We start from the raw sequence: 24889 nt of genomic DNA on the forward strand, positions 1-24889 counted from the left end.
AATGTTTTTAGAAATAAAGCAATTTTTTTTTATCTTTTTCTGTTTTTTTTGTCCTTTTTTGTCTAAAGGTTACCGAGCCTTTTTATAGAGTGGTACCATATCTTTTCTAGTAAAGTAGAAGTTATTTTGTTTAGTTTCAGTTTTATCCGACGCTATTTTGAGCTTCGGTATGTTTTTTTAAATGGAGATAAAGTTTTGGATGTAATTAATGTTTGTTGTTATTGTTGATTGATTTTGTTGTTCGTCTTGTCTTGCTTTCTTAATAATGGCTGATCTCATCAATGTAATGCGGCATTTTTGCTCCACTGAGTTAATTGCATTTGAGGCGATCTTTGTTCACACATATTATCCGAAAAATATTTGAATTTTTGGGGTTTTTTATCTGTTCTTATTTGGTAGACATTCATGCCAAAAATGTAGATGAGCGGGGTCGGAACTTGATGCGCGAACGCACGTTACCGCGCCTCCTCGGTTTTGTTCGAAAAACAATTCATAATTGTGGCAAATTTACGCTATTTTTTTCTCCGGAAAAATTTTTTGCACAGTGCTTTGCATGAAAAGTTCTTCATCGCTCCAGCTGATTTTAATCTTACAGTGAGCTTGGCTTAACTGGTTTTGTACAAATTAAGTCAACAAGTTGGTGGTGATGGTGTTCGCAATTGAAAATAAAAATCAGAAGATAAAACTTAATTTATTTCATTTCTTCAATGGTAGAAGATTGTAAATGCCCCGAGCTATTCTATAGAAGGTCATTATGACATATAAACACATGGGAAACGGAAAGCAATAACACATTTATTCTTAAGATAATTCCCAGACTGAGGACTTCTAATTGAACGGTCTGTCACCCTTTCATTACCAAATGCAATCATCTATTAAGCAATATTGACACTGAGAGGTGAAATTTACCTTTGGGACTCTCAACTAAGCTAGCCCCCAGGGTGTCTGGTCAGAACAAGTATCAAGGTTAAAGTGTCTGGGGGAAAATTAGATTTGTCTGTAATTATCAAAAAGTAGATAGATCGAATTTCACCTTGTGTCGGGCAAATATCGAATCTCAATAACAAGCGTTGTTGTCAACTTTGAGAAAATTTTTTTATGCTAGTAAAATAAGCACGATCAGTTTTCACTGCTCCTTTTAAAAGTTTTTTTGACAATTTTTGAAGAACTGTTTTCTCGCGCGTAAACAAAACTTGTGGTTTCAAACGCTTGAATGGTTTGAATGGCTGCTTATAGGAATGAAATGGCTATTTTCTCACAGCAACTTGAACTTTACTGCAACTATGATTTCGTATTCGTTTTGTTCATAAATTTCTTTGCAAAAAGGCATTCAAGTTCTTTTCGAAAATTATATTTTGGCTTATACACTTAACTTCAAGGTTATTTTTCAAGGTTGATATAGGATGTTCCAGTAATAAGACTAAAACGATGACGTCATTTCTTAGTGAATCATTAGGTAACAAACAGTATGGCACGTGTGCGTGTGGGTTGCAGATCAAATGAGATGACCTCACCAAGCTGAGAAAGGGGGCACAAACGGAAAAGATGCATAATTGCAATCACTAAAAATCGGCTTATTGACCACCAAAATTTTGCGTATTGCTGACATCGAGAAGTAAATAAAAAACTAAATGTAGAAAATAAAGAAAATGTGGCCAATTGGGCTATCATCATTTAGCAAAAAGTGTTCTGTTCTGTAAAGAAAACTTCAATTTATTTCACATTAGTGTCCAACCCCATGTTCCCCACAAATGAGTTAAATGAGTTTCCTCTCACTAATGACACCCTTCTCATTAAAGTTAGAGGGCATAAAATTAGTATCGGATTTGAATTGTCAGACTCCATATAAATCACACTTTGCGTATCAACACCTCTTGTCCGACATTCGAATTATAAGAGGCATGTCTAGCCAATTATATTGACAAGAACAAACAAGGTGTGTATTTGCACATACTGTTCTGACCCCTGGATCATAACCCCAGTAGAGTAAACAAGCACTGACCTTATTTAAATTCTGCATTTTTACTATGGCTGTATCAAAAAGATATAAATTCAAGATATGCTTGGTTGGGGAAATCATGGTTGAAATCATTTCTAAGTTCAGTCGATTCTCAGAAAGTTTTCTTGCGATCAGCCTTGTGCCCACAAATCACCTTGGTGCCCATGGCTGTATTCTGTTCATGTCACTTTTGACCCTGCCAAGTGAAAAATCAGAGGCAAAAATTACCCACTCTTACTCCCAAAAATAGGTTTAGTTTAAGTTTAAGTTGAGGAACTAGGAAACGAACATTTTATATTCGAGACTTTCGATTGGACCACTGCCATATTTGATCCCATATATGATTGTGGAGATCAAGAAATGATTTTTTTTTCATATTCATAGCACACTTCTGCGGTCAAAATAAACGTTGCATTTCATTAATTGCACAAGTTGCACATACTTGACTAATCACTCAGCGAAATTTCCAGAAAGAGCTGAAGAACAAAAATTGTTATGGTATAGAAAACATAATTATCAATTGCTTAAGACTTTCAGACTTTTCCCAGTGAAACGAAACTTGATACACCTTGCCATGTCATGCAAGATCTTGCCAACTCGTGCAAAACTTGACACATCTTGCCAAGATCTTGGTAGACAAAATTTCTTGGAACACCTTGATAAGATCTTGGCAAGATCTTATCAAGACATGTCAAGAAATTTTCTTGGCGTAACTTGATAAAATCTTGATAATTCTTGACACATAGAAAATTTTTTTCTAAGCAACCCGAAGTGACTGGGCGGAAAAATGAACCAGGAATCCAGCGAAAAATCGGCCATGACCAGACAAACCAGACAACAAAATAGCTATTTTGGCTCATTACAACGTAATATATATTCAATTGCGATTTCCTCAAAAGTCAATGGGACCTGTTTTCAATAGGACCTTTCTAAAAAGAAGAACAGTTTTTTCGAATTTGGGTTCTGTGAATCAAGTGTTGTCTTTCGTTGTCAAAAACTTTTACCTCTCAAAATGGCTCTTAGTTTAATCTTTATCTTTAGTTAAAACTTTATCTTTTTCAGTTCGTTTTTGCTCGTTTGGGATTTTAATTGTTACTCTCAATTGCAAAAAGAATGAGCCTAAACTGCCAGAATTTTTGTTTTTGAAAAAAAATGGTGTCCTGACAATTTTTGGTTTTTAAGCTGACTTTTTTTTCATTTTTCGTATTTGATGCTTGATGCTTAAATACTGTAGTTGCTTTGTATGTATTCAATTTGCCAAGCGTTGTTTTTTTTGCTGTCTTGTTTTTTCAACGCTTGCTTTTTTGTCTTATGTCATGTTACAATTTTTTAAATTTTTTTGGGACCTTAGTGGGGGCCTTCACGGTGGCGGTCCTGTATAAGGTGTGTACTATGTACATACCGAGCTAGCATCCACTTAAAAATTTCATTATACTGGAAAAAAGCGGCTCATTTGTTGGTTAATAAACTAACGGGAGCAGTATTTTCCGACATTCTTGATAATTCTTGATAATTCTTGATAATTCTTGCTATTTCTTGATAATTCTTGCTTAATCTTATGATTTCCTGCTACATCTTGTTTTTGGGTGCTGTTGAATTTTTAATACTTGATATATCTTACCATGTCATGGTTAATCTTTCTTGGAAATCTTGCCAAGATCTTGTTTCTTGACAGCCATGCAAAAAACTTGCAAGTTCGTACATATCTTGGTGTTTTCTTGGTAAGTACCATGGCAAGATCTTGGCAAGATTTACCAAGATTTAGTATGTTCTTATCAAGATGTACCAAGTTTCGATTCACTGGGTTGTAACTAAAATGTGTTTTCGAATCCTTGTGAAAAAGGGATACAGTGAAACAGCAAATTACGGTAACTGAATAAGCAAAGTTTATCGGTTTGCGACTGGCCATCCAGTCCCCGTAGTGTTTCACGTATACGTCAATATTTTCTTACTCTGACAAAATTTATATCAGCAGAAACGGCTGATTCAAAAGCTTCTTATCGCATTTTGAGTACACTGCTCATAGAATGTACCCACAAATGGTCATTTAATGGTATTTATTTATCCTTCAGCTAATTTTCCTTAAAGGAAAAATATCTCAATATAGGAAAAAATCTCTTCAGTTGAACAAACTGTTGCTTTCCTTAAAATGAAAGCAAGGGCGATAACCAAAAATTATCACAATTAAACAATTTCTCCTAATGGTATATAAAAATTTTATAAATTCAGCAGTCACTCGGACCATCATTCAGCTGACAACTTTTTTAGAGCAAATTTTGAAAAAAGAAGCAAAAAACTTTGTTCAAATTCAATGAACGAATATACAACAGAAATTATTAAGTCTTCAAATGTACACAAACTGTTCAATCCGAAAAACGCCTTTCGGTCACATCAAAGTCATTTTCTCACAATTCCTTATTTCAATTCCGCCAATCTTATTTTATGCGTTATTTTATTGTTTGAAGAAATGTGGATTTTCGATTGTAAACCCGGGTTGACCCCATAATTCAAATAGTTATAAAATTACAACTTCATATTATGGCGTCTATGAAAAGTTGTAGTCATAAAACTTTCATAAAATGAAAGTTGTAATTTAATAAGTTTTAGTAATGAAATACTAATTAAACCTAGAGAACTGCAATTTTAAAAAGTGTTTTATCTTTGAAAATTAATTAATAAAAATGACTGCTTCAGTTTGAGTTTAACATACAATCAATTAATTTTCAACAATTGTCATTCTATTGATAAGCCCAATTTTGCACAGAGGAGATGACCTTATGACGTCAAAAGTGTTAAATATGACTAAAAACAACCAACTGGTTTGCATTTGGTTCAAGGACGCAGATAACGAATAAAGTCTTTGTTTACTCTAAATTATTCATATCAATGGCTTTTATGGTTGTTCACTGACACAAGAATGGTAGACAAATTGAGCTAAATTGGTATATTTATCGCCAGTTTCAATTTAATTGTTGTTTAATTGGAAAAAGAACAAGACAGACCGAGATTGTAGCTATAGATACCTGTTCCATTTTGTAACAAAAATTTGCATAAAATAACGCAAACTCATCACAAAAACTCTCAAGCTTGATAAATTTATCATAGAAATTGACGTTCAAGTTTTTTGGCGACTCAAAGATACTACTGGAGGAGTTTCTTTGTACGACTTGAACTTCAGTATAATCAGTTTTTAAAATTAAACCCAAAAAATGCGTATAAAATTTAACTGGTTTGACTGTTTAAAAAACATAAGGATTAGAACAAAGAGATATTGGTTTTCCACCAAAATACTGTTTTTGAGAGCAAGTAATTGAGGTGTGAAAATTATTTCTGGAATTGAGCAAAATTTTTTGTTTATCTGCGGTTTTTTAAAGGCTGTTTTTTGTTTCCATCATTATGTAACTTTAAGGTTTTTGGTAGAAAGACTGTAATGGCAACGGGGGTGTCAGGGCTCGTTGTGTTTTTGATGAAACTGAACTCAATTTCATTTTAATTTTGAACTTTTTCAATTATTTGATAAAAATTTTGAAGATTTTTCATTGAGTTTCTGTGCTTTTTTAATACTTTTTGCTTTGAAATGATTAATTAGTCAATTTGTTACTCCAGTGAGGCTAAATTAATATTCTGTGAGCTTCTTTTTCATTTACGTGAGAAAAAATTTGTCGTCTTTATGTTTTTTTAATAGATAAATATTTTGATTAAACTTTAAATTTTTGGCTACTTTTCATGTTTTTGGCTCAGTTTTTTCAGGCTAAATTTAATTTAGATTTTCAGCTGAGTGGTATATTGTTAAAATTTTTAGACAAGAAAAAGTTGAGTTATTTTGCTCATCCAGTTTTTATAGAGACGTAGTTTGGGTTGAAAAAGCCTCTCTAAACGACCCAAATTTTAACGTGTGATTTCTCGACCAATAAACTATAACTATACAACAACAAAACTATTGTTTTTAAAATGACTGTTAAAAAATAGTGTAGTTTTAAAAATATAGTGGGAAATGCCTGGAGTTTTGCAAAAATTAAATGTTTTTAACGCAAAACTACAGGTTTTTCAACAGTTTCATGGAATTTTAAGCTATTTTATTGATTCTCGGACCATTGTTTTTTGCATCTGTTTCAAAATACATTATTTGTTTGTCCGCATTTTTCAAACCAAATGATATCATTTGCGTTGTTATAAAGATATTTTTCGATGAGAAATCTATTTCAACAAAAAAGTGAAAAAACGTTAAGTATTTGAACATTTTTTTATCATTATCAACCACTTTTAATCTGATTTTCTTTAACATCAATGATCAGATCTTAAAACTTACTATTTAACCTCTATATTGTTTTACCCCGATTTTAAACTTAGTATAAATGGGGATAATTAGGCTTCAATCGATTCCGTTTAGTCTAATTAAGAGAGATTCATATCGGGGTGAAATGATTGAGTTGTGATTATACTTTTCATTTCTCAATCATTTAACACCCATTTTACTCAATTACTGTAAATTACTCAATTATACCGTACATGATTTTCTTTTTTTTCTGTTGACATGACAATAGCTTTAAAATGCAGTCAAAATCTCAGTGAACATTGAGAAAGTGCAGTTCTTTTTTTTAGTTCCATCTCCCAATCATGCCAAAGTTTTTCTCAAAATGTTTCGAAACCCATTGTTCTCAACTAATTAGAATAAAGCTACGTTTTTCATGTCTTCAACTTTTTCCTGTGTAAAGTTTGCCAAAAATATTTTTGCTGATAGTTCTGAGCATCGTAGAAATGAAGTAACGGTTTGAAAATGTAGTACATTTTACAAGGACTTTATTCACTCATTTTTATGTAAGGGAAACTTGCGTACGTTATAGCGTCAAGTATATTTTGATTTGAAATACCATCTATAAAAGTTTTCTTTTTTCGCCTATTTTCCACGAAATGTTAGTTTAAAAGTTTCACCTAATGACTACGGAAAAGGGCTTCGCCTAATCAAGCTGTCGCCTAATATGCCATCCCTCAAAAATTAAAAAAATTATCAGTGGTGGCTTCTTTCGATTTTTATTTTAAACTAAATTTAGAGAGTCCTACCCTAGTCGAGACGTGGAATTTATGAAAAGACCTATTAACTCCAGGTAGGGGTAAATATTGAATCTAATTACACGGTCGAGGACCCTAGTTAAATTCGAGGCTAATTGTTTCCATAAGTCCAGCCAAATTCTTTTCATATGCAAAAATGAGGCAAACCAAAAAATTCGGATAACATCTGGGTTCGATCTCGTGACCTTCTTCAATCTTACCCAATGCTTAACCAATTGCGCTACATGTCCTTAACTTTGAAGGAAATCGAAAATAAGTCATTATAACGGTCGCGAGCGTAATTCCAGGACATGTTTTATTGTCCAGCCGAATTACAGGAAATATGTTTTAGTTCCAGCCAAATTCTAGGACGGTTGTCTTAGTTCCAGCCAAAGTCCAGGACATCACATTAGGTCCAGACAAATTCTTTTCATACCCAATATCTGTCGAGGACAGTCTTTTCATACCTTAAATCTGTCGAGGACGGTCATTTAATTCCAGGTCTCCACTAGGGTACAATAACTCTCGTATTTAGAGTGTCAGTTCTTCTTAAAAATGGACCGCCAAAACTATGCTTTGAATACATTTCCGATTATTGTTAAGAAATATAACTTTGTTAGTGTCTGGATTTTTCCCTTGCGAAATCAAATAACTGTAGACCTTTTACGTCAACCTTTCGGGAGAATATTTTTCCGACTCAGACTCAGAGGGCATTATCAGGTCTTTACTACTTCCTTCTGCAAATAATTTACAACTTTGTCTGGTGGGTAAAATTTTTTCTTGGAGGTGGGGTGTTATAGTACCCGTCCTAGAGATGTTTTCAGCGAACAGCTGTACAACTTTGTCCCTTTATTAGGCGGGTTGGCATATGATTGGAAAGGGTTATTTTTATCTTACTGCAATATTTGAATATAATAAAGAAACCTCCCACAACTGTAGGGCCATTAAAGGAATTATTATTACTCCCTTATCTACCTATCTCATTATTATAAACAACAAGGAAAAGGAATGGCCTTATGCTGTTTATGTTATGAATAAATCGTAAAAGCTACGCTCAACGTAGTGCTTGTAATAAATCATGCAAATCTCAAATCGAATAAAGTTTACTTTAATTACGGAGGAACGGACCGATTTGCGCTCAGTTTATTGCAAAAAAAAACAAAGGCGTTCTTTTACATCGTATTTTTAGAAAAGTAATAAAGAATAATCTGTTTTGATAATCCTAAAACTACTTCAACGCGGTTGTCGCTTTAACTTAGATTATTTGTTGTCAATACGCTGAAGACTCCAATTGTACTTTTTTCAGCTTCAATAAAACCAAATTTTACCCTTTAATTTCTAAAAAAGAATAAAAGTCAGGTTTAAAAAAATAGGTTATTTTACATTAACACTGGGGGAGGTCAATTTTTTACCTGAACTTTCAACATAATGTCAGAATTTTTAAGAATTTATAAAAAATGATTATAATTTCAAGCCTCTTTTTATTACCTGATAACACATTTATCTAACTTACTTTCCCCCTCCTTATATTAACAGTACATTTTACTCGATATGTATAGGGTCTTGCCACCTCAAAATTTCAAACTTTTGAATAGTTATAGGTCCACTTTTCAAACAATTTCCACAAAAAAACAATAACTCGTCACAGTAGATAAAGTTGACGTAAAAATACCTCAAATCAGTTCGCAGGTAAACTAAAGGTTAGGTTATAGTAAAATTTACCCTAAATGTACCTATATTGAACCAGCATCTCTTACATGCAAGCCTAGTATGCTAATCATTACACCAACTGATCTTAAGCTCTTGAACTTGGGCATCTCATATGAACCGTTCTCGCGTTCTTTTTGATCGTCAAGGCTTCATTTCTCTAGCCAAGTAAACGTTGAACAAGTAGAACCTCTGGTCAAGCTATGTCTAGCTTATCTTATGCATAATTCACATTAGGTTGTTCTCTCTCAATCTTCTAACAATTAACAACCCCTATCCAAGTTAAACTCCAAGTATTTTTTGGATGTATTCTGTTTTGGCTCCCCCAGCTCAGCAGGCATACAACTTTCACGCCACGCAAACGCACGTGTCATTTTTACATCCCCGGCTGAGGTGTGCGCTAGAAATTGCCTTGATTCAGATCTTTTCCAGCTCACACCTGACGTTTTGCTTTCGAAAATACAGGGCAATTTCGAACGCACGAACGCACTTGAGTCTGATCAGAGCCGGATTCGGAAGCACAGTTGAGTCTTTTTATTTGGTTACGGTAAAATCATCTTTTTTGTCGTGCTGGTGATTCAGATTAAGTTTGGTTCTCTTTCATCTATACCAGCTCTACTTTTCAAAAATCAGTGGTTAAGAGCCATACTTGATAGGCAGTGATTCAAGCAAAGCGAACAAATGATTTTTCAGGTTGTCAATTTAGACCTTTTTACCTATTTAGTATACTCTCAAGACGAGTTTGCTAACTTATCTTTAATTTAAAGTTGCTTAATTCTATCAGTTATTGTAAGACAGCCAAAATGTATTTTCAATGTAACGAGGGGGGGGGGGGGTGTCAATGTTAAGTACGAGTATTTGTCGATGCACAGATTTAGCATTTCAAAAACTGAACTGCACCCACTTTAGAAAAGCCTGAAATTGGACATGTGCCATTCAAATTTCTGACACGACATTTTGAATATACTTGGCAGGAACAACCAGTTATTTTAATTTTGGAGATTTCCACCTAAAAGAAAAAGATAATTTCAAGATGTATTATTTTAAGATTAATTTTGTTCCTCTATTGAGCCGTTGATATTTGGAGAATAAAAGACCCATTGCTTTCAAACAGCGCAAATTTGTAAACCAAAGAATTCGAATTATTTCCAATAATCAAATTTGACTATTTGAAACCCCCCCAAATACCCGCCCTACTTCCGATACCAAACATAAGACAACAAAATGCAATCAAGTCGAGTGAATAGGCGTGCACTTGTAAATTTGAATTACCGGGGTCTGTTTGAACAAATTACCACTGCGAGGGTTTGTTCCCCTGCCCCTTATACGCCCCTAACACATTCAAATAAATGGCTTCATCTTTTAGGTCGCACCTTTCAAATAAGCCCACATAGCTTCCTTCCAGCAATTAAGTTACCGGGGTGATTTTAAGCGAATTTAAGTTAAAAAAGATAAAGTTGCAAGATAGAGATCTGTAACTGCTTTAGTCAATGAATTTGAATGCGATCAATATTTCTTTTAGCCGATTAAATGGGGCGGAGAGTAATTTTACGGAGAAGAATTGCAATGACGAAAGATTTTTGAAATCTATCTGCCTATTGTGTCGTTTAGCTTGGGTTGTCATGTGTTTACATTATGCCATTGCTTTGAAAATACAGTGATGTATATAGAAATTGATATTTTGTTTCGATGGCTATTAGGTTGCATAATTTTTGGAGCAGTCTTTGTATATATCTGTCCTCTAGAAGCTTTGCGATGTTCTTGGTGCTTTAGTACACTGAGCAATAATCTTAACTGAAATATCTTTTTTTTCAAATTAAGGAGAAACTGTCATTACTTTTCCTTGTCTGTTTAAATATTCTGTGCAAAAGCGAGGAGCCAACTATATTTTTTTCTAGGTAAAACTTAAAATGACATGTTCTACGTTAGTTGGAGAAATTTTCAAAGGAGTGTTGTTTTAAAATTCAACTGCAGTATTTAGTCCACGATGTTTGTTCAATCATAAATCAAACTTCCAAATTGAGGAGAAATTTCAAATCTATAATAACACAGTTTTTTGTATAATTAATTGCTCTCAAACGAAGTTTTTAGCCATTTTATTAGTCCTGTTGGTCTTTTTTATGCAATTTTTTGCTTGAGCAAATATTCGATTGACCAATTTGACTTTTGGTCCTTAAAAACGGGATAAACAGGTAGCGCCCAGCGGCATTAAGTTTCATTAGAGGCCATTAGTGGCGTTTAGTAGTCCCAGAAGTAGCTTTGTGTGATGAAGCTACCGAGAAGGCAGTAGTTTCAGGTTGAAATGTTTTTTTGAGAAGTTTTGAGCCCAAAATGTTGCACTTTTTTGGGTTTTTTCTTCCTTTTAATAGTTTTTTGTAATCGTTATTTGAAATCGTTTGTCATTTTTTAGGTTTTTCAAGAATCAAGAGCCAAGGAACCACCTTTAGGGTCCGATAATAGCTTACTGCATAGTTTCTAGAGCTAATGGAATGTTTTTCAGGTCTTTAATATCACGAATTAAAGCAACATTTAAAAAATATATATTGGCAAAATGTCTTGGATTTTTTTCCGACAAAAAGACCCAGGGACCTCCTGCGAGGTTTGATAATCAGCTGCTGCCTAGTTTCAAGAGTTAATGGAAAGGTTATCAATATTTTAATGACTCGAGTTTCCGCAATTTTCCGATAAAACTTATTTTTTTTCAAAAGTTCAAAAAAATATCACGTTCCATGTTTATGAATCTTTATGACCCTGTGAAATTATTTATGGCTTGAAATAGGGATACTTGATGGTCTCTTGAGACAAGGAAATTGTTGCCAAGATACTAATATCACAAATTTTAGCAAAGTTTTGTTAAAATTTGCAATTGCTTAAAAAGTTTTTGAATATTTTTGTCATTTTATGAGTTTAACGACCATTACTGGCCAACGAATTTTTCAATGTCTTGCTGATGGGTTACAAGACAGAGCTCCAGAGACAAAAATGGGTCGGAGCTTTTTAATCTTTGCGATATGTGGAAACTTTATTGAACTTTGCACTTTCAGTTTTCCTTAAGATTTAATTACTAACAAGACTGAAAAACTAGAAGTTGCAGAGTTGAATATCATCTTGTAAAAATTTCCTGGCTCCTTCTCCCTCTCTTGGTTGGGGTTTCTTTCCTTCTCTTCATGTTTTATGTCTTGCGCACTATTTTAATCTCTTTCTCTCTCTTTCTCTTTCCTTAACTCTTTTGTTGATGCCGCACTTCAGCTGCCGTTATGTGGCGTGATGTCATTTTATATTACTTTCAACTCACACTCATTTAATAAAGCTAAAGCTACTTCACTAAACCGTGGCTAGCTACTGACAAAGCGAACCACTCGCCGGTCGTTCGAGAGCAATTCGCCTGTCAATTGTGTTTTTATTGATTTGATTACACTTGAACTAAACGCTGAATCGTGCGAGAGAAATATTGATTTGTGTTTTAGATTTGAAAGCACTTTTGATTTTTCGTAGGTTGAATTTGCCGAGGGTGATCACCTTTTATATTGAATTTTTTGAAAATTGTGTTTTCTTATTTGAAAACTCGGAGCAAGCGGAAAGCTTAAATCAGGCGACACATTCTGATAATTAGTCAGTTTTGCAAAACAATTATAATATATGAACAGAAGTTGTTCAGCAGCGAGGGAATTTTGGTAGAATCAGAATTAACAATTGTAAAAAATGATCATCAGCATAATTTGGAGTAAATCAAAATGTGCAAAACACGTTCTTTCTTTCAAAGAGCAGATTTAAAATTACCATGTTTACAGAAAAATAATTGTTACCTGGCTAAATATGATCAACAGTATTTTTACTGGTTGACATTATCTAGTGATAAATAATAGTTTTTTCTTCTTTTCGCATAACAGTTCAATAGTTGTCAAATGACACCTCTTCATCGCCCACCAAAAATAAAATTGAGTCCCCTGTGTGAAGCTGCTGCATACTCAAAGTTGCCATACTGACTTGGGATGCGTCGAATACGGCCGCTCGATCTAGTAGAATTAGCATTCGGGTCTTCGTTACGGGAGCTCACCTGTTGATGAGCAAAACTTGTTGGATTTGGTTCTAAAATTAGTGTTTCAATATTAGCTTGGGCTGATGTTGAATCCGGAGCAGTACTTTTATAGCAGAGAATTCTGGATTTTTGGGAATCCCAATTTCGCATTGCACGTGAAATGTTTTTGCTTGTTGATACTTCCCTGCTCGGATCACGCTTCTTGTGTCTCACTTTCTTCTCCCCTCTTGTTTTCGATTGAATTGTTTGATATGCGAGAAGATCTTTTCTTCTCAGTTTTTATCTTTTGAGGGCCTTGTTGTTCAATCTAAGCCTCAAGTGAGATTTTTTGCTCATTGCTCGTTCAAATATTAGCGAAACTGCAGTAACTGGCAACTTCTTTAGTCCTTTTAATTGTTATGTAGAGTGAGTCTTTTGTTCATTTGTGGTACTGGGTGCCAAAACTTCAGCGGGTCCTTCCAAGTACTTTTGGACTGCTTGTTAGATAATTTAAGTGCCAACTTCAGTTGAATTGCCGTTTCGTTAGTGGAATTGGTCAGCATGCAGTCGTAGAGGAAAAGTAGCGCGATTCTTCCTTCTGTGGTTTTCGCCGCTCTTTCATGTACTTCTCGCAATGCGCGAGTCATACCACGTTCCACGTCAACACCACTGCAATATCCGGATTGCTAGGACTCTTCGAATCCTGTAAAATAGTCTTTTTTCATCTGATAAGTGCGACGGAGATTGAATAATGTTTAACTCTAGTCTTTCGAGAATATCAATACCAACTAGCGACCGAAATCTATGTGGCATTATGATGAAATCAGACTCAAGAATACTTCAAACATTACGGATTATCGGTACTTGGATTTCTCCAATGATTGTAACAGGAAGAAAGTTTCGAGTTTCCCCAATCGGTTGAGTTATTGTCAAAACAAGTGTAACCCAACTCCATACTGAAAATGATTTCAAGTGCCTTGGCGAGGTTACAGTTTTTTTAAACAGCTCTTTTTGTATTTCCGAGTCAATCAAATTTGTGAAGAACACATCCCGAATGAGTGTCTCTTCCATTTTCTCAATATCACAGTTTGCAAAGAGCTCTCATAATTTTTCATAGCAGTGCTCCTCTGTCTCTCCCTTAATTGTTGGTTATCAGTAACACCTGTTGTTGAGTTTCAATTTGCGTGGATTGGTAGAGGCTTCCTCCACAAGGCCCAAAATTTCTTCTGTTGCCGGATTTTCTAAGAGATGTAGAGTGTTTCCACTTCCGTTATGCGCTAACACTTGTTTTGCGTTCATCGTTTGCTGGGCGTTTCGTGCATTTGGTTTTTGTTCCGACTGTGCTAACGATCACGTTTTTTTTCTACTCCAGTGGTACTTGTTCAGCCTCTGATTTCGAATCAAACAGTGTGTCCTATTAAAACACTTTCCTTAGCTTGTATAGCTGCTAGTTTAAACAGCTCAACCTTTCTTTCCAGCGGCATGGGGATGTGTTGTTCGGTTGTCCTAAATGCGTTGATTCCAAAACCATTCGTTTGTGGTTTGCTGGCAGCGACATGTCGTGCGGGAGCTATATTGATGAGTATTTGCTATGCAAAAGCATTTCAAATTATTTGTACGTGGACTTCGCGAAGCGGGATCCGCTTATAATTTAAACTTTTGCAACTGGTATTTTCTTATTGGAAAACGCGGAGCAAGCGCACAGCTAAAATTAAGTGACAGGTTTAGGTAAAAAAAAAATGAAATTCTGATGATCAGTTATGCAAAGTCAGTATTATATATGAACAGAAAGTTGTTCTGAAGTGCGGGAATTTAGTAGAATCAGAAGAACGAACAAATATAAAACATTATCATCAACAAAATTGGGGGTATTAAAATGGACTGAATAGAACATCTATGAAAGTTTAATCCAAATACTTCATGTAGGACAAGCTGAACAGATTGCCTGCTACATTAATATATATATATATATATATATATATATAATATATATATATATATATATATATATATGTATATATATATATATATAAATATATATATATATATATATATATATATATATATATTATATATATATATATATATATATATATAATATATATATATATATATATATATATATATATACAATGCTTGAGAGACTGTTCCAGAACATTTCAATTATTCCATAACATGTCGAGTGTTGTTTCTTGGCAATGTGTGTATTGAATGTGCTCTCAGATTCTTATGTGTACGAATGGAATTATATGTGCAATATTATAAGTATTGGCATTTTCCCCTCGACACTAGCTGTTATCTAAAGTCAATTAAAATTGAATATCAAAGACGCTAACGGAAATAATCTGATATTTTAAATCCTGCTGCGCTTTTTAGTGATATAATTTTTTCTGGATTATGGTTCAACCGCGGCCTTTTAATCACTTTTATTATAGTTGTATATCGTCATATAGACCAGCAATTTTGATTTCGAATAATTCTCGCACAAACGAATTTTATGTTTTCCTGATAGACTTAGTTTAGTCGAGTTTTTGGTTAAAGCAAAGCTCACATGAAATAGATCTGTATTGTCGATACATCAACTAGTTTGATGACATAAATAGCTTCGGCTTTCGCTGTTCTGAGAAGAGAAGCCGTTTATCAAAAAAGTTTTCAATTTTTTTCCGTTTGTTCACAAAACTTGGCAACATTTCCATTGGTTTTCACTAACTTTATTATTTAAGGTCAGAAAAGAATAACTTTGAGAAAATGTATCATTTTTTCCAGGAAATGGTGATCTTGTTGTGCATTTAACAGTTGCAAAATTTAATGATTGTCTCCAAAAAGATAAAATTCGTAAAAATAAATTTTACCTAGACAACGGTTATATGTTATTATTTTAAAATTGAACAAATGATGAATGCTAAATGGCTTGACTCTGGATGACAATCTTTTTAATTATTTAGAAGATGTTTTGTTGATCAGTTGTTCTGTTCAATTCGTTTGACAATGTTACATATTTTGGATAGTTATATGTTGAAATTTCGAAGCATTATGGCAATTTTTGCGTTTTATTTATATTATGCATCACGTTAATTCAATCATGACAGAAGACAAGAGTTATCAATTCCCCTTTTAGAGCCTCAGTTTCCGCACTCTAAAATTTAAAGATACAAAGACAAGATACACGCAGCACGAAGCGCCGATACTTAACCAGTTTGCCGTTTTGTAATAACTTGTCTATTGTTGAAGCCACCATTTAATCTAAACTGATGAACATTTTATATTATTTGCTGTTAAAAATCCACCAGAAACTGTCTCATGGTTAATGCCCAGGCAGTTTCCAGTTGCTAATTGGTTACTCATGTGTGTACATACGAATTGAAACTCGCGCAAGTAAAAAAGTTACCGGTTAACTTATAAGTTTTCCCATATAGCCGTTTTTCCCATATAGCCATTTTTCCCATATAGCCGTTTTCCCATATAGCCGTTTTTCCCATATAGCCATTTTTCCCATATAGCCGTTTTCCCATACAGCCGTTTTTCCCATATAGCCGTTTTCCCATATAGCCGTTTTCCCATATAGCCGTTTTTCCCATATAGCCGTTTTTCCCATTTTTTCACCGGTCTACTGGAAGCAGCAAAGAAATACACTTGAGCTTTTGATGTGATAAAAACTGTGACTTCACCTGGAAATCCCGGATGATTATCCCGCTAAATTTGCAACACTGTTGCAAAAATGTTTATTTTCCCGGACCTAACTCACATATTATTTCAGTGCTGAATCATTAAATTTCAATTATGTGTTTTATTATGTCAAGTTTGCTGATCATGACACTTTGTAGACTGTTTATGATGTATTTTTAGCTTCTGCTATGTCGATGGGCTGCATAGTATGAAATAATAAACTTCTTTTTGTCTTGACAGAATGAATCATAAACTGTCTTTTGTCTGCAAAGCATGATTTTAAGATGCGCAGGATGCGAAGTATTCGCTTGATTTAAGATGCGCTGGATGCGTAGTTTTCGCTCAAAATTAGCATTATGACTAATAGAAGCAGTTTTCTGTTTGCCTTTCTACTCATTTCGCCTCTATATTTTGTCGCGCTTTGTTTGAACAAGCCTCTCAATTGTTAAATCTTATACGGTGATGGTCATGTTCATGCAATATCTAGCAATCTTGCAATCTAATACAAGTTGAATGCTGTCTTGCAAGAATTTTGTAGGTTTGTCTCAGTAGAGTCTCTTTTTTCATTGGATTGAAGGATCATGTTGAAGGATCAATTATGCGCAGATTCATTTTTTTCAGTTATTCAGCACTCATTGTACATCTTATTTTATATCAGCCAAATATTTATGTTTTTTCCGTATCAGCTCTGGGTAGTAAAATATTTTTGTTCTCGGGTTTTTTTTAGATTCGACTTTCAAAATTTCAAAAGTAGACACAAATATAAAACGCGAGTCTATTTTAGAAAATTATCAACTTTTAGAGTTCGATCATTTAAAACCTTTACAATTTTTCAAAATTTTTTTCATTGTGTTCTACAAGTGTGCAAAAAAATTGTATTTAAAGCTTTGTATATAATGAGCCACGGAACTTATCATTTTGATTTGAAATATTATACAAACATTGCTAAGAATGCAAATATGATTTTTTACTAGTAAACGATAACCAGATGGTTATAGAGGAATTTATTAGTAAAATTACTAATGGGAAACAATATGTTGCGCGAGTAATTTCTTAATTGATTCGCACTGAATTGACAACAATAACAATGATTGGTTTTTGAACCAAGATTTAATAAACTTATAATCATTTTTGACTTAAAAATTATTAGTCCGAAAAATGAGTAAATGTTGTTATTTTAGTGATTGCACCCCTAGTGGCCCAGATGCACTTCCGAAAGACGACCACTCTGTTTGGGGAGTCAGGCTGTCTGGTGTATGCATTCCTGTTCAACATCTACCTGGTGGGAACCCCTCTCTTTATGCTACTCAATGCTGCAGAGAGATACATTGCAGTTGTCTACCCTCTCCGGTTACTACCCAATTGTTTTACTTACTTTGATAATTTGTTTCCTCAAGTTATCCTTGATTGTTGCATAAGGATGTGGTGCCAGGAAAAAATAAACTTTGTTCGGACAATCGCAGGCCAAAATAACTCTGTCTTGATCATCCTAGGAAAAATGAAGGGCGCCTTTTATAACATCACAGCAGACCAAGAGAACCTCTGATTGCAGACCTATATGTCGGACTGAAATGACCTCTATGGTCACAGTGTCTGATGAAAGTAGAGAAAAGACGTTCTTACTTGCATTTTGTCATTTTAAACCAATATTTACTGTTCCTATGCCATAAAATTGTTGGGAGGATCCTCATACAAGCTGTGAGTTTTGGAGCCAATTTTTTCTGACCGACATACATAGCGGAAAGAAGAGAAAGTCTTATGTGAAAATACTGAATTAATCTCATTGAAGAGCAATTTTAAATGCTCCAAGAGAATTGGGGCATATTTGTCAAATATTCTTTTATTTTTCAAGGTTTTCCCTATTCGATCACTCTGTTATAGAAGAGAGATTCAGCGGATTTATTCAATGTCGAAATAAGGCCGCACCTTCACCGACGAAAACAAAGGGGAAGGGCGAAGAAGTGATTAAATTTTTGATTAAAGTGATTAAAGATCATTCAGAAAAATTTTCTGTTAAAACCCAACTTTCTTCTGAGAATTTTCTGAGTCACCCTGAGAGTACCATCAAACAGTTGATTATGTCCACAGTAATCTCAAATTGTAAAATATTTCGCAACCAGCTCGCCATTATTATTCATAATCCAATGTAGAAAACAACAACAAAAAAACATTTTACTTGGCGAAACGAACAAAAAATCTGTCTACAACTTAGAGCGATTTTAACATAAACGACAGTTTTTGTCGTGACAGATGTCAACTACCAAAGCATGCCTACACGCAGAGGGCTAGACAGAGCAATCAAAGCAAATTTTTCTTTATTTCATACAGAATCTCAAATATCAATTTCTCAAAACTTGATATTTTTTTTAAACTGCAGGTAAATTTTAGCAGAGAGATTAATGATGTCCTAGAAATATTAGAAATGTATTTCAAGAGAAAACTTAAATTTGAAAGTAAACATCAATATTTTTTTTCAGCTTCAAATTAACAATTTTCTGAGAATAAGAGTGTAAATTGGTTGAACTAAGTCACTATGATGGCTCTATTGTAACCCTGAATTATGATCAATCAGCAAATTAAATTAAAATCAGACTTGATGGAACTGTTAACTGCTGTTAACTAATTTCATAATTTGGTAAAAATCAAAAGAAATTTATTTGCAACCTAATGTGACCTGACCCGCTTCTAATGACTTTGAGGCCCATTGTAACTGAAAACATATTCGTGCTTCGGCAAAAAGAATTCTACGATTCAAATCAACGTCACACGCTTAGCTATAAAAGATTGGAGTACTCTGCATGAATTTCCAAAAAAAGATACAAAATTTTCTGTAGGACTCACTATGGTATCAAAGAGCTACGCAAGCCAAGTAATTTTTTAAAAACGAGTTCTGAGTTCAAATAAGTTCTATTATGAGGGGTCATTACGCTTTTGGCTTTTTAAAACATCTAAGTTTGAAAAGACATCTGTTTAAAACTTTTGACAATTTTTCTTCCAAATTTTTCCAAAGAACTGTATTTTTTCGTAATTCTTGATTCCAAACTGCCCAAAATAATTCATATGGATTCAGGTGCAGACTATTTGATGACCGTTAAGTACCTCCTGCTCCTTTTTTCTAAAGAATTTGATGTCAGTTTTTGATTCATGCACAGGAGCATCACGTTAGGAAACTATGTCTTGAGAACGCATTTCATCTCGTAAGTTTTCAAAAGTTCCAAGTAATGTAAAACCGTTAAGCCTGTATCAACATTCCTGCTAAAAAACAATTTTCTCCCATCTGATTGTTTGGTATCGCAAAACATAATCGAACCCTTGTTCAAACTCAATTTTTCTGTATTATTGTCAAGAAATGTTGTCCCATTTCAAAGAACTCGCACAATTCTTTCGCTAGAGATGCCGTGAGCTTGTTACTTTTGTATGCAACGCGCTGTGTATTCGATTCTGATTTTAGGCTAAATTGTTTTTAGTATTTGTCCTAAAAACAGCGTGGCAAACAGTAAAAGAACAAAGTAGCTTAAACATTTTTTCTATTGAAGGGGAGAAAACGTGAAGGGAGAAAACTTCACATTTTTTCTCGTATTAGAGCGCAGATGAAACTTTTCGAGCTAAACTAACGCGTAAAGAGCACAAATTGTGCTGTACGTAGCTTTTTGTCACCGTAGTGCATCTTAAACTAGTTTTTATTGAGTCCTTCATTCAGATCCTTGTTTTTTTGTAGACGACCTTTGTGTTTTTCATTTTGAAAAACAATTCACTCTTTTTGATTGACGAGTCATCATCAAATAATTAACACTGATAAGCAAAATTTTTGCACCGTCGGATTATTTATTTTTTTCACGCTCGGATCGCAATGCTTTTATATGTATTAGTACCACACCTTAACTAATTAATTAAATTAGGCTTTTCCAGAAATGTTTTTGTCAGTCTATTCAACTAATTTTAATTTTTTGATTATGTTTGTGAATCTTGTTTGTGAATCTTGTCGATTAGCTAGCTCACTTCTCAATTTGTTGATTAATTAAACTTGATGATTTACAGGTAATCTCAATTAAAGGAACTTCAGTGTTTTGTAATAATTACGAGTCGGAAAATGGTTAACGTTTTAGCTTTTAAGTTTTTGATTTCTGAAAATTGTTTAAAAACTGTCAAATTTTTAGCGGTAAGGTTTAACACTCTTAATGCAATTTGCACTTATTTATTTATTTTAATTTTGTTAGTAATGTTTAACAATCTGTAACAATTCTGCCAGTCAAATTGCTTACAAATGTCAAATTTTATCAGAATAATAACAAATTTACCTTATGAAGTATGACCTTTGTTGTTCAAAACAACAACCTGATTGAAAGATGTCAGCAGAGAATGTAATATTATCTCAATAATAATAATGAGTTTCAGCTGCTAATGCAGCGATAGTTCAAAGCTGGGTTTTACATTTTTGAAGTTTTCAATGCTTCATCATTTTATGATTGAAAACAAAATTTTATATACCGCTACCTGAGACATGAAAGGATCTAAATTTTCTCGACAAAACTTTGGAACCGTCAACATGATTATTCTAAGATGAGTTTTATGATGAATATTGACAAGATTTCCCCTGTGTTTTCTTATCAGGATTCTCTTTCGTATCACTGTGTTCATTGTTACATGGCTAAAGAGCAAAAACTGGACACTGAATATTAATATAGCCTTAGGCGAAAATATTGAAATAAACTTTTGCGAAAATTGACCAATGCTAGTCGAAACACTTCGCAGAGTTATTTCAAAATGCCAGCGATACTGTAAAGTGTCACTAGCAGTCCTCTTTACAAGCAAAAGTGTTTTAAAGTTCATCCAAAAATATCATTTTTCCTGTTCTATTCATCTCTTCGACTCAACTCAGCGTTACTCCACCAGAATTTTAATTTTTAAAATAATAATAAAAAAATTTTGATTTAAAATGTTTTCATCTAAATTTCGAAAAATTTGGTCGGCTATTTTTCTATGAAACCAATTTTTTAGTCAACTGAATGAATTATAATACCAAGAGTATTTTACAGTGCCTCCTTTAAATGTTTTAATTGGTATTTGCCTATATTGCGAAAGATTTATTTCAGAATTTTCGAAAGATGGCTACAAAAATCTATTTGAGTTTTTGCTGGTTATCCTACGCACCGTTTAACCTTGTCACGTCATGCCTAATGGAATTACATAACTGGTTTAGGAATTACATAACTGAATTGGCTGCAAGACGCGACTTATCAGCTAAGCTAGCTGTTCAAATTAAATTTTGGTGAATTAATTTGGACAATTGAGCTGAATGGTGGAAAATTTTCACGCACGTGCAAATTATTTATCCTAAAACAATTTTGAAGTTTTTGGTTTTTGCGTTTGTTCCTTAATATTTGTATCTCAACAACAAATCAGTGCCTTTCTTGGGTTTTGTGCATTTAATGAGAACAGAACAGAGAGCAAGTAGTTAGCTTTAAAAATAATCGAAGAATTAACCAAAATTTTATATAGTTTTTCACGATTGTTCGTAGACAATTCTTTTCTTTTAAAATATTTTTGCAGCCCATTTTGATCATACAATATTTGTTTTTTTTTGCTTATTTCTTCTCAATCGGCTCTAAAGAATGTGCGAAATTTTGGTTAAAATTTTATCAGCATCCATATTCAAATTTCAGAATACTTAGTTTAGGTGGGCGATAATTTCCTGACAAAGAAATAGACGTACCGCGCGAAATATTTCGACACGATGTATATCCCAAGCTCTTGTATTTTTTTGTGATTATCACTTCATCTTCCAATCTGGCTACCTCTTTATTCAAAAGGTTGAGAGAGAACAACGTAATGTAAATTGTGCATAAAATAAACTTGACATAGCTTGACCAGAAGCTCACCTTGGTCCAAAAAAACATTTAGCTAGAAAAATGGTGATTTGAGGAAATAGACAAGAGAAGGTGTTATAACTGGATTCCGAGAACTTAAGACCAGTTGGTGTAATGGTTAGCAGACTAAGCTTGCAAGTACAGAATGGTTGCTCGAATGCAGTACAGGTCCCTTTTTCACAATAGTTAAGCCTGCGTAGACCCCCGTAACGAGGTGTATGTAAACTACTGATATTATTTCGAATATTTTGCAAACAATCTAATCCCGGAAGTTAAGCTTTAGTTCTAAGTGCAAAAGGTTTTGTTTCTTGTTGATAAAATCTGAAACATGGTTTAAATTATGCACCCTACTTAATTTTCATGCCTGAATCTAGACTACCCAAAATTGTTTTCAAATCCAATTTTTAACAAGATTTGCTTTCTTGAAAACAGTATTTTGGGAGCCAGAAAAATGCATTAAGTTTCACTTAACATTTACTTTTGAAAGGCTCTGAACCGAGTGCTTGTTTAGCCTGTTAGAAATTAAGGCTCTTCCCCTTATTTTCATTTCAGCGGCAATTACACAAAGACAATTTTATCAACATTGAAAGCTACCATTTAAACCCTGTGCAGAATTTGCCTTCATATACAAGGAAAACGTGAATTAACTGGTCTGGGTTAGAAACGGTATTAGCTGCTATAGTGGCAAGGACAATTTTCATGGTTAGGAAACAATAATTCAATTCCCAAACCAAATGATTGCGGGAAAAAGAAGACATGAGAAATTATCAATTTGCATGTTAAATGAAGGTAGATAAGACCATTCAAGTAATCTACAAGACTTATTCAAATTGTCTCTCACAATCTATTCCTTTAGTTCACTTTTTCAGTTCTGAAGCCCATTAGGTTTACTGCAAAGACTCGGAATTACTCAATGTCGAAAAACCAGTTTTTTGCACCAGGATTAGACTTTTTTTAAGCTTTTGAAACATCGAATGCGGAAATATTTAAACTATTTGGGATTTTAAAATGATTAAATTGCATCTTTCGCGAAAAAAATGGAAAAAAATATGATTTGCAATTGCAATTATTAAAGGCCGTTAACCTTGCAAGGGTCTTTGGTTGATATAAAAGCTACTTAAAAATTCGGTCGTTTTTGACTACTGATTGCTGTTTACTGAAGTATGCTATTTAATTTGCCTGTGAGATTATCTTTCTGGCTAGTTCGAGTATTTTAGGCAGATCTCTGAATTTGCAATTAGGTTGCCAAGAGGTAGATAATTAAATTTTAAATGAGTTCAAGATTAATCAAAGTGGGGGACTGGTCAAATATTGAGAAAATTTTTTGACTACTTCGCTATAAAAAGTATAAGAATAACCACATTTGGTTGACTGTTCTGATAATTAGGCAAAAATACACATAGGGGAAATGAAAAACCCATATTTCTCCACGAATCCTTTTCTAGATTAAAACACCTGTAAAAAAACTCACTTTTAGGTTGCTAAAAACGTCTCAAGTACTAGCTGTTACTCCCGAGGATTCCGAAAACAAAAAAAAATTTTTCCAGAAAATGCACAGACAATACAATCCCGCACGTGCACACATATACAAACACAAACAAACACAAACACACACACTGCCCCCCCCCCCCACCCCACACACACACACACACACACACACACACACACACACACACACACACGCACACACACTAACTCTCGCTCTCTCTCTCACACACAGAAAAAACACAAACTCACACATACACACAGTATCAATGATTGTAATCAAGTGGTATTAATGTTGTTTTGCTGCTCTAATTTTCATTTTAAAAGACAGAAGAAGGAAAGAAAGAAAGAGAGAAAGAAAGAAAGAAAGAAAAAAAGAAAGAAAGAAAGAAAGAAAGAAAGAAAGAAAGAAAGAGAGAAAGAAAGAAAGAAAGAAAGAAAGAGAAAAAGAAAGAAAGAAAGAAAGAAAGAAAAAGAAAGAAAGAAAGAAAGAAAGAAAGAAAGAAAGAGAGAAAGAAAGAAAGAAAGAAAGAAAGAAAGAAAGAAAGAGAGAAAGAAAGAAAGAAAGAAACAAAGAAAGAAAGAAAGAAAGAAAGAAAGAATGAATGAAAGAAAGAAAGAAAGAAAGAATGAAAGAAAGAAAGAAAGAAAGAAAGAAAGAAAGAAAGAAAGAAAGAAAGAAAGAAGCCAAATATTTTTTTGACATATATCAATCTTTTTTCCACAAATATTGAATCAGTTACACTAATTTAGCAGTAGCCTTGTTTAATCATGACTTAAAACAGAATCAATTTGACAATATATTTTTGACTGCAAACCAGATAATGTCATTTATGTAGATAATATTTCTGTATCTTCTTAACTCGGGGTGAGATAATCCTCAATTGGATTTTGTCGAGATTATTACTTTTGGAGGTACACTCTTTTCGGCACTCTTAATGGTCTCTTCAGATAGCAGTCCTTCGATGACAGAACCAGTTTATTAAGTGGAAAATGTTGGATTTCTCTAGTTTTGCAAGACCCATGTTTTAAAATTATAGTTGTTAGCGTGTAAGGAAACTAGTTTAAAAAACGAACTCAGTTCAAATTTGCTTCGAA

At 33.7% G+C, this 24889-nt stretch overlaps 1 protein-coding gene across 1 annotated transcript in view; it reads left to right on the forward strand.

The window, feature by feature from the left end:
* Positions 1-24889, forward strand: part of LOC142351670 (uncharacterized) — a 102777-nt gene that overhangs the window by 30081 nt on the left and 47807 nt on the right. Inside the window, exon 2 of the mRNA XM_075403811.1 lies at positions 17621-17789. Coding sequence (XP_075259926.1) covers positions 17621-17789 — 169 coding nt within the window. The remainder of the gene's footprint in view (positions 1-17620; positions 17790-24889) is intronic.

The sequence above is a fragment of the Convolutriloba macropyga genome, chromosome 13 (assembly GCF_964194025.1).
Source record: "Convolutriloba macropyga chromosome 13, txConMacr16.3, whole genome shotgun sequence".
NCBI lineage: Eukaryota > Metazoa > Xenacoelomorpha > Acoela > Convolutidae > Convolutriloba > Convolutriloba macropyga.